General features: G+C 30.8%; 2 protein-coding genes across 2 annotated transcripts; both read right to left on the bottom strand.

Annotated features, from left to right (window-relative positions):
* Window positions 1-253: 253 nt before the first annotated feature.
* Window positions 254-1748, bottom strand: LOC145054617 (uncharacterized). The gene is made up of 2 exons (XM_079002849.1): window positions 1283-1748; window positions 254-934 (listed from the first exon to the last, which is right to left on the bottom strand). The coding sequence occupies exons 1-2, from the start codon at window positions 1597-1599 to the stop codon at window positions 478-480; spliced, it is 774 nt and encodes a 257-aa protein (XP_078858975.1). The 5' UTR covers window positions 1600-1748; the 3' UTR covers window positions 254-477.
* Window positions 1749-5927: 4179 nt separating this feature from the next.
* Window positions 5928-8537, bottom strand: LOC145054615 (vanillin synthase, chloroplastic-like). The gene is made up of 8 exons (XM_079002848.1): window positions 8294-8537; window positions 8048-8169; window positions 7200-7315; window positions 7030-7103; window positions 6672-6936; window positions 6469-6600; window positions 6226-6361; window positions 5928-6135 (listed from the first exon to the last, which is right to left on the bottom strand). The coding sequence occupies exons 1-8, from the start codon at window positions 8500-8502 to the stop codon at window positions 6098-6100; spliced, it is 1092 nt and encodes a 363-aa protein (XP_078858974.1). The 5' UTR covers window positions 8503-8537; the 3' UTR covers window positions 5928-6097.
* Window positions 8538-11234: the final 2697 nt, after the last annotated feature.

Raw genomic sequence — 11234 nt, 5'->3', positions numbered from 1 at the left:
CCCTAACTTATATTTTTAACACATGAGGCCGGCTCTGATTAAGATTTCAGGTCCATTCATATAACGTATCAAAGGAAACCTATAGGTATGGGAGGAAATCTTTTGTTAGGGAATCAACCATAGGAAGTGAATGAAGGGATGTGTTACCAGTGGTTATCCGAGGAAGCAGTGGTATGACTTAGTGGTGGCAGGCGGCTATAATAGAGATCTGAAACAGATTGGTAAATGGATGACAAGTGGCAACAGGTAAATATGATGAAAAGGGGACATTTGATTATTTGATTTTATATATATATAACAAGCATAAGGATACAAGGAAGAACTACAGGAAACATAAAATCCACTGAATTCCAGAAATGCCCTCAAGGTAGTAAGTACAAAGGGCAGTTAACAGGAAACGGGAAAAAGGAAACCAGCTACAGACCTAACACCTTACAAACTCATCTTTCAAACATAACAATTAACATCAACATCTATCTAATCATCCTCATCCTTATCTCTTATGTTATCAAGGGAGCTTTTTGTTCTTGATGTTTCACCAGCAGCCTGTTGTAAATCTGACAGAGAATAAGATCTCCATGGAGAAGAATAAACCCTAGCCCTAGGAGATGATGAAGCTGTAACTTCTTTAGTGGGTAATCTTGTAGGACGTGGGGGAAGAGAAAGATTAGGGGATGAGCTTAAGCTTAAGCTTGAGGTTTCATTTTCAGTTTCACCAACTCCATTTGTGTTGTTTGATCTCTTCGATATCCCAGTTTTAGAGCCAAAATTGCGAGTTTTATCCAAGAATACACCATGAGCAATCATGTTTTTGCGTTTCCTGTTGTAAGCATCCTCTGGTTTACCAATGTCTTGGATTGATGGAGCAGATACTGCATCAGCTAGGCTTGTATATGACTTCGATTTTCCAGCATAGAATGTCGATATACCTCTCCTAATATAAGAATCAAAACAACATTGAATACGCTTATAAGAATATAAGATAGAACTGAATTGATTCAGACCAATCCCTAAGTTACTACTTATGAAATTCACTCTATTTTGACTCAAATTATTGGGCTATGTTTCATTAATCCTTGATTCTAGAAGCACATGCATGTCAAGATCGCATACAATATTCGTTCATTAATTAAGTAATAAGTAACCAGTACGGACTATCACCGATCTTAAGGATTATTATTTCTCGAATAGTTTAATTGTTAATATGAACAAGTGTAGCAAAAAATTACAATCACAGATAAAAGTAATGGATAATATAAATGATAAAACTAAGAAATCGTACTTGATCGGCAAAGCCTGTTCCAAAGCGCATAAGTTATTCAATGAGCCTTTAAACAAGCTCTGAACCTCGCCGCCGCCGGCGTCATCATCGGAATCGCCTTCGCCGCCAGATGCGTCACTGTTATTGCCGATTGACGAAGAACTGCTTGAATCCTGATCATCTTCGTCCTTATCGACAGGGAATTTGCTACTCCGATGATCATCTCCAGTGAATCTAGCGGTCTCCGATGAGTTGTAGATCCACATCCCTTGAGCAAACCCAGGCGACCTGATCCGATTAGAATCGCTGTTGGTATTAGTCTCAAACGCAACAGACATGATACTGATCAGATGAAGAGTAGCAGCATAAAAATGGATGAATTTAAACAGATAGGGATCATACAACGACAAAAACGGAAGAACAATGGAAAAAGGATAAAAAAAAAGGAGAGAGGGTTTTGAGTTTTGACAGAGAGGAGAATAAGTCGAGGAAGATGAAGAAATAAAAAGGCCTTATCCTATCAAAGTCGCCCCACCATTTTGTCTTAAATTAATAGAATCGGATAATCAAACGCCATTATCTCGTATTAATTAATTGGATTAATGAGAGGTGTTTGTGTGTGTGCTGGTGCATGGAACTGGAAATGGATCTTTTGCCGCTATTCCCCCTTTCTTTGACATTTGGACTTGTTTTCATTTTTGGTCAAAGATTTATCCAATTTTTAGTTTGACTAATGCAAGTTGGAACATAATGAGAAAGGATTTTAGTGAATATTGGTCATTGTGTTTTTATTTAAAATCATAAGTTTGGTTGGATTTTTGAAAATTTTGTAGATTCGGATCTAATTTCGAATATATGTATAAAATCAGTGGGCCATGCGTATTGAAATTGATTTATTAATCATATATATTTATAAGAACATTATGTAATGTTATTTTTTGTTATTTTTTATTTAAAAACAACGTATAAATGCACACTACTTACTTCTAAATTTATATTTTTTGTCAACAACCGACTAAACCCTTAACATTTTGTTGATGGTCATATATATCCACCAACTCACGATATCGTTAGATCAGAGACCATTTGTTTATGTAATGTTATCTTACATGAGATTATTTATGTAAGTTATGAGAAGCATATGAATTGTTTTTGTAAATTTGCTATTGGGCAAGACTATATATATATTTTGTAATATTGTGAAACAAAGGAACGAATTATGTATTTTTCCTATTAGAAGGACCATAACTATAATTTTGGAAAATAAAGAAACCATTTTTGTAACTTTGTGAAACAAAGAGACCAATTTATGAAATATCATGATATTTCTGTAATTTGGTGAAAGAAAGTAGTCGTTTTGTTAAACAACCAATAAATTGTCATATATTTTTGACAAATTCTATAATGATTTTTTTGCATGGAGATTATTTTTGTGTTTATGAGAAACACTGGATGCATTTATGTAAATTTTTTAATAGATATTGACCATTTATGTAATTTTGTGAAATACAATGATGATCATTTTTATAATTTGTGAAACATAGACTATCTTTATATGTTTGCTGTTAGACAAAGTCCAAAACTATATTTTTATGAAATATAAAGACCTTTTCTCTAATTCTATAAAACTCAGGGATCATTTCTAAATCTATGTAAAATTAGGAACCATTTTATCAAATATCCTGGTATCTTGTATATTATGCAAAAAGAAGGGTCATTTTCTTGTAAATATAAGAATAGTATAAAGTCTTTATTTTATATCTTTTGAATATTTTTTTATCTTTCGTTTATTGTTTACTTACTTATTATTTTATTATTTATGTTGATGTTAAATTGTTGATATTAAATTCAGATGGGTTCATCTCACCTTTTTCTCGTCTCTACCAGTAGTCCACTACCATAAACATGAGAGCACCCATTGTTGGATTTTTGTTTAAGGTCCATAAATAATAAATCCAAAGGAGCAGTCCATCAAACTTTTCATCATAATGGAAATGGGCCTCTTTTTTTTTGCGCTATTAAAAAAAAAGCGGTCCAACAAAATAGATAGTCCCAGTTAGATAAATATGAATGGTTAACAAAACTTTACCTTGGCCAGACAATTCTTGATATGACTCGCGATGCGATACGAAATAAACGGTTTTGGGTTGAGTTTTTCAACCTGTTAACCCGTTTATTAAACAGGTCATATATGAGTTTTTCAAAAAATATACGGATTGACCCGCCAACCCATTTAGAATTTTAATAAAAAAATTATATATTTTTTAAGTGTATTAAGTATTATACACTATACAGTTTATACTTTATACTATGATAAAATACCCGATACCAATGACCATTTGACATTTGGGGTTTCCCCTAAATAATGTCAGTATCTCACAAACAAAATCGAATAAGTCCTCTATCGCTCTCCCCTCTATGATGAATGATATAACAAACTCACGAAGAACGGCGACATGAATGACTGAGTCATTATCGAACGACGTCAATGCTTGAATGTGAACGATGAACTCACAACACAGTAGACAATCGATTTGCTGTGATCCAACCCACGAACACACGAACCCAAATCTGACACACGAGCTCGCCAAATTGTAAACCCATATAAATAAGTGGGTTGACGGTCATATATGTGTTTATGTTCCAAACCCACCAACCCCTGACATGTATAGTTAAATGAGTCGTGTTTAGTTGATATATTTTGATCCGCCAACCCGAACACGACACAATTGTCAGACCTACTTTACACTTTTTCATTTTTTAATTTAAACTCTAGGTCTATTTTTTATAGTATCATATCGTATAATAAATATAATTGCCTTACTTTTCATATGTTCGTCGAAATGATCATTCCAGAATACTCTAGTCCTTATTACACAATAATTATGTCGTGGACTACGAGTTTTAACCGGATGTGACATAAAGTGAATCCAAAATATGACATTTTGTGTTTATAAAAGTGCATTTTGGATGTACTTGCCATAGATGGAATTTAAAATGGTTTCTTCTATATTTTGGACTTATATTTCAAACTGTAATTTTATTGTCCAATTTTATGTATGTACATGTGTTAATTAATATTTATATATGCATACCTTTAACACCACAAATACAATTTATCTATAGCCGAAGTTGAGTTTAATCCAATACAATCCACGTCTACGAAGAAAAGTTTTGTCGATCTCCTTTCCTACGATTACAATCTTGCAAAAACCAATCTCGGAGTAGTTACTCATATCAAGAAAGATGACTTGGGTTGTTTATGCTCTTCTCTTGTGGCTCTAGGTTGTGTCGTAAGATTCTATTTTTAATACAACACTAATTTGCCTATAGTTCAAGTTTTCAATAAATAGCTTTATGATTGATTGTCCAATAACCCGTAGATTCAGACATTTCTAACGGCATGCCCTATTAAAGGGAATTACTTAGGCAACATCTTCTTAGCAGTTGTCATGGACAGAAGCAACCAAATCTTACCCAAGCCTACAAAGTGGGCATAACACTAAGTGTGGAAACATTGTCTAAGTTTTTTAATTAGGCTATAAGAAGGCCTTGGGATGATTTGAATCTAGCCATTATATACGATATAACTAATCCCAACGACATGTCTTCACAGTACTATTGAGGACGTTGTGATTCATGATATCTTCAATGTTGTGATGTTGGGAGGGTCGACCTTGCAGCTTTTTCGTTTATTTTATGTTGATGGTGTGTTGTTTATTGGAGAGTGAGATAAAGGAAATTTGTGAAACATGATTAGTATATTACAGTTTTATTATAAGGCTACATGTTTGAAGATTAATATTCAAAAATCGAGGCTACTTGGAGTGGGTGTTAGAGATCATGTTATCTGGCAAACTGGTAGGTAGTCGCTTTAATAGTGTGCCCTTTGGATGTGTTTCCTTTTACATGTATTGGACTTTCGGTGGGTAGAGACGTGGCGTGAATTAAAGGGTGGAGACTTATCATTCATAAGAACATCCACAATACAAATAGTATAAGAGTTGAATACGATGATGACTAGGATTAAATAAGAGTTGAATAGAGTATAGGTGATGACATGGAGTAGAGTTGAATGATTCAATAGAAGTAATAAAGTGATAATTAGAATTGAATAAGTGTTTAATGGGTTGTGGATAGTATTGTATAGATGTTTAATGAATGATGTGACAATCCACTGAACTCTATAGAGTTCAATGGATTGTGGATGCCCTAAGTTCAAGAAGTGATTGTCAAATTGAAAAGCCAAAATGCTTTTTTTTGTGGCATACCAACTTTATTAAAGCCAGTCCTCAGAAGACGTGACATATTTTATGTCTTTGTTTAAGATGTCAACTGTCGTTAATGAGTCTTCATTTCAGGTCTAGTTTTTTGTTTAGGTTGTTACATCGGGTAAAGGAAGATGGTGTGGGTGAAGTGGTATGCTATTCTTAATGCAAAGGAAAAGGGGATATATGAACAACTATTCGCTTTTTTAAGTGAGTCGGGTAGCCACTAGTGATGAAACTCCCTTATCGGTTATTCACTCAAAACCGATAATTTCAACTAGCTTGTGTGATTTATGTTGTTCTTTTTGCTTGTTTCTAATGAAATTTTGCTGTTCAAAATAAAACATGATCAACATTTAAAACACAGTTACATTACGTAATAGTTAAACGAAAATAAATACGAAATCAAAAGGTACCATATGAATAAACCAAATTTACAAATATGTTGGTCTTTGTGTTCATGGGATCACCCCATTTATGAAAGTTTTACATTACACTAACCATTAATTTCAAATTACAACAACGAAAAAGCTCTTTACAATCACTTCTCCGTATAAAAAGATAGCATTTAGGCCACAACGGGGTACGATGCACAAGTTGCAACACCTACAATAACAATAAATAACATATTAATTTTCATTTTATTGAGAGGTGTAACATAATTAATTAAATATATATAAACAAAAAGTAACCTACCACACATATTTTTGCCCATCTCCATCTTGAAGTAACCATTAAGACCCCAATCTGCTCCCCATGAGTTCTTAATGAGCCAATATGGAACACCATTTTCTACACCATATCCAACTGCCACCACAGCATGGTTCACATCCTGTTATTCATGACACGTGTCGCATTTATTTATTAGTCTACCAATCAACAACAATTAAATTTAAAAAAAAAAAAAAAAAAAAAAAAAACATAATGTATCTCTCTTACCATTGGATCATTCCCACAAACATCGCTAGTGAAAACTCCTCCTGTGTACTGATGAAACCCGTTAATCACCTGAAACGCCACACTCACTGGACGAACAACACCTACTGCATGCTTTAATTCATCCTCAGCACCCTATAATTAAACAAATTAGTAAATAATTTTTTTTGATTATATATATTATTATTAATTATTATTGTTATTACCATGGTGATGTTGACGGAATCGATGACTTTGACTGCAGCGTTTTCTGATTTGTATTTACAGACACCATCTTTTCCGGTGTAAGGATAAGATTCCTCAGTGTCAAGTCCACCATTGTATTTGATGTATTCATAAGCTTGTGAAGGCAACCCACCATTGCAACCAAAGTTATTGAAATCACGAGCACAGTCTACAAGTTGTTGTTCAGAAAGAGAAACTGATTTCCCAAAAGCTTGGGCATATGCAGCTTCAAGAGCTCCAGTTGTACTACATGAATCATCAAATCATAAATCAAGAAACCATTTCTGGTTGTAATTGTTTCTTCATCTTATGGAGATTTTGATAATGATAATTAATTACCTGAATGTCCAACAAGATCCACAGGATCCTTGGTTCTTGACTGGGCTTACAATTCCTGTTTTCCTCCAATCTTGCTGCAATATATATATAATTAATTATATATGATAATGAAAATGAATATGATTTGTGAAATGAAAGATCAAACATGGAAGATTAGTTAAAGATCATACTGTGAGAGGAAGGACAACATCAGTGAGTTTGTGGTTGCCATTTTTAGTAGCAGAACAGTTTTGTGCAGCTCCGAGTTTCTGTTTGCTGAATTCTTCAAATGTCATATCAGAAAATTCTGTTTCAAACAACACAAAGTATTGATATTGCTGATGTGGTATCTGATAGAATAGCAAAGAAAGAAAGAGGTATGGTTGTTGATGTCAAACAGGATACTTCTTATACTCTAATAAAATAGGAAAAAGTTTATCTTACAGACTTCAAGTTCAACCATCTTTCCCTATGAATTTATACTGATCTTGAAAAAATAGTGTTTACTTTTTTGGAAAAATTTGTGAATTCATATTGTCTTGGATTTGAAAATAGTGGATATGATATTGGATTGAGTCTTAACAAGTTCTCTTTTCTCTAAAACGTATCGTAAGGGTAAAAAATTGATACCAGAAAGTTATGAATCATGTGACATGGACAAACAAGACTTGATTAATCACTTAATCGCAGTGGAATTGAAATATTAAGATTCATACTAGATTATCAATGAATCAGTAATAAGTATAACATCATCTATGTTTGAAAATACCAAAATCAAAGCATGGATTCAAAGAATAATACATAAGTCAAACCTACAAATCAACCACTGTTTACTAATCCCACAAGAAAGTACTCTATGAGGAAAGTGAAAATCCACAGTTCACTTCTGGTGTTTTCTATATATTTTTCTTAGGATAGCCAAAAATAATCATAAGAGAAACAGAACTACACAGAATCACATAAATCACTAGTAACACTGAAAGCGTTTTGAGTTTTGATTCCAATTTATTGATGTTAACGAGTACCAATAAATACTTACCGTTGACTCCAAGAGTATAAGATAGCCCCTTCTTGTTATGCGATCTAATCGTCTCCAAACTTTCTAAGAAGATCGAAAACCTATGTTTCATCTCATCGGCAGTCTCATATCTCTTCCCGTACCTATCCAAAAATTAAGTTTGAGTTCAACAAATTAAAATCCAAACAGGAAAAAAAAAAGTCAAACATGAATCTAACATATTTCAATTGATCATGAGTTCTATACAAAGAACACAATAACAAAAACCTGTGAGCAAATCGAGCGAAGGTGCGAGCATGACGAGTTTGACCAATAACTCGGAGAACAGTAGTCTCAAGTTCTCGTAAACCATCGGACACCACTTGTCTGATCGGATTCTCGTCGGCAAAGGTGGATCGGACCTCTGTGGCACGTACTCCGGCGGCACAGGCGATGATCAGAACTACGAGGGCTGACACCGTTGACAAGGCCGCCATTTTTAAGTGAGAGTGAAGGAGCAGATTAGAATGGCGTGGTTGTCTACTCACTTGTCTTTATAAGGAAAAGGGGAGGGGGAGAATCCGGTGACTCGTTAAGTATAAGGTCCTTTCTGTAATTTTGAATACTGAACGTTGATGATGACCACGTGTATGGCTACGATTGCATATGAAGGATGATGTATTATTGGGACCCACTTAGCACCAGGATGGGCTTCTATTGATTATTTGTTCGGCCATGTGCTCTCACTAGATTGGATACAAAATTCAGAAAAATACAATCGGAGATATTTTCAATTAGGTTGAATTTGATACGCCGGAGAATCTTATTGTATTTGGATAAATCATAAAATAACCTTTTTAAAATATTATTTTTGATTGGATGAAGATTCCTTTTACATATATGAATATACATTTTAGATTGATGTTGTAGGTGAGAACATATAAGAGCAAGTAGTTTGTAAATTTACTTATTTATTTATTGATAGTTAACTGTTAAGGAAACTAATATTATATATATATATATATATATATATATATATATATATATATATATATATATATATAACCATAATTATTGGTTCTTCAAAGAACCAAATTTTTTTTTTTTAATTTCTAGAGCTTATTCGTTATCGCAAAAATATTTAAATTCATATATTAACATTGTGAATGTGAAAAATATTTTTCGTTTTCAAAGATTCACATTGTGAATTTGACGTAAAAAAAATCGAATTTGATATCGTTGGAAAAAGGATAAAAAGTTATGAATTTCTGTATTTTTAGTTTTTTTTTTTTTGATAAAAAATAAGTTCTAAAAGTTGAAAAAAAGATTGGTTTCTTGGTTCATTGGTTAATTATGGTTCTCTATTAAACATCAATATATATATATATATATATATATATATATATATATATATATATATATGGCGAATGTCCGCGCGTTGCGCAGAAACACCTATATAGTTGAAGTCTTTATAAATATATGTTTTTTTTAATATAACAATAACGTTGTTGTTAAATTTGATATAATAATTTGTATAATAAATTGATATAATATATTGATTATTTTGAATATATGATAATATATACATCTATTATAACTTCATAATCTCAATCGTTTGAATGACTTCTACTCACGAGTTACAAATGAATAAAATTAATTATAATATATGTTTTAATGTTATTTATAGTTGTTGTTATTGTTAATTAATTTTTTAAAATTTATTTGCTTAATGTTTTAATTTCTATCATTATAATTAATTAGGAAAAATCAAACATTATTTTTGATTTTAACGGTAACAATATAATCATTTATATAGAGTTATTTTTAACTATTGTTATTGTAAGTTATTTTAAGCTACTTCTTTGAAAACTTTTAATGTTTATAAAAATATCTTTAGGAAATATTTTAGTTAAATTGAGATTACAATTTAGTTTTTGTATTTATCACTACAGTTTATTACTTTTAGCTATTTACAAAATATTATTTTGTTGTTTTAAGTGGAACTGGAATTTATATTTATGTCGACATTATAATATTATATTTAAGTTACCAATTTAAGTATTTTGTCCAAACTGTTCAAAAGTTGTAGCTTTAAACTGATAATGGTTTACATATAACAACATATTAAATTTAATAAATTAAATATAATATGTTAAACGTTAAAGACATAACTTTATATGTAGAAGTAAATATATTATTTTAAAATTGAAATTTAGTTTATTTATGATGACACTTTAAGTTTGATATTTATTCAACATTATTAACCAACTTATAATCATTATTAGAAAAACACTACAATTTATCACTTTTAAGTATTTACAAAATATTCTTTGGGTTGTTTAAGTTAAAGTAAAATTTGTATTTAAGTTTACACTGTAATGTTATATATTTAAATTAATAATTTAAGTATTTTATACAAATTGTTCCAAAATTGTATCTTTAAAATGATAATGGTTTACATCCAACAATATATTAAAACTAACAAATTAAGTATTATATGTTAAAAATTTTAAAAAAACATAACTTTATAAGTAGAAGTAAAGATATTATTTTAATATTAAAATTTAGTTTATGTATGATTATACTTTAGATTTGATATTTATTTAACCTAATTAACCAAATTATAATTATTTTTAGAAAAAAATTGAAAATTCATGGGAGTTTCAAATGAATGTGGTGAAAGGAAAAATATATGGAAGTTTCAAATGAATGTGGTGAAAGGAAAAATGCTAACTTTATAATGATATAATGATAATGATATATATATATATATATATATATATATATATATATATATATTAAATTTTACTGTATTTTGTTTCCAATCTATCCTTGAATTTTTTAGATTATTAACAAAACACATTTGTGATATGATTTATATAATAGATTATAACCCGCATAAAACGCGGGGACATATAAAAAATGCATATAAATGTATAACTAATCCTAATAAGTAATTAATGTTTTCAAAAAACTTGTTAGTTTACAAAGATAGATGTTTTATCTGTAAATGTAAATGTATAATGATTAGTTAAAATTAATATATACATTGGAATATCAGATTGACGTTCAATATGTGTGGATATTTGATATAACATAAGTATATAATTATTAATTTAAACTAATTATTCAAAATGTTTCGAAGTACGAACGTTGTTTAAAAATTGTAATCATTAAATATAGGGGCAGACGCTGAAATTGATAGTAGGTGTTGTCGATATCTTTTTTC

Source organism: Lactuca serriola, chromosome 5 (genome assembly GCF_051521515.1).
Source record: "Lactuca serriola cultivar US96UC23 chromosome 5, Lser_US96UC23_V15, whole genome shotgun sequence".
Taxonomy (NCBI): domain Eukaryota; kingdom Viridiplantae; phylum Streptophyta; class Magnoliopsida; order Asterales; family Asteraceae; genus Lactuca; species Lactuca serriola.
This window is presented reverse-complemented; position numbering and strand designations above follow the sequence as displayed.

What these genes read in the sequence shown, in the direction of transcription:
- LOC145054615 (XM_079002848.1), bottom strand. Translation starts at nt 8,502, where the DNA reads ATGGCGGCCTTGTCAACGGTGTCAGCCCTCGTAGTTCTGATCATCGCC. An exon ending in TTCGCTCGATTTGCTCACAG is followed by an intron (nt 8,170 to 8,293) that starts GTTTTTGTTATT and finishes ATTTTTGGATAG; the next exon opens with GTACGGGAAGAGATATGAGA. An exon ending in GGATCTTGTTGGACATTCAG is followed by an intron (nt 6,937 to 7,029) that starts GTAATTAATTAT and finishes TGATTCATGTAG; the next exon opens with TACAACTGGAGCTCTTGAAG.
- LOC145054617 (XM_079002849.1), bottom strand. Translation starts at nt 1,599, where the DNA reads ATGTCTGTTGCGTTTGAGACTAATACCAACAGCGATTCTAATCGGATC. An exon ending in GAACAGGCTTTGCCGATCAA is followed by an intron (nt 935 to 1,282) that starts GTACGATTTCTT and finishes TTCTTATATTAG; the next exon opens with GAGAGGTATATCGACATTCT.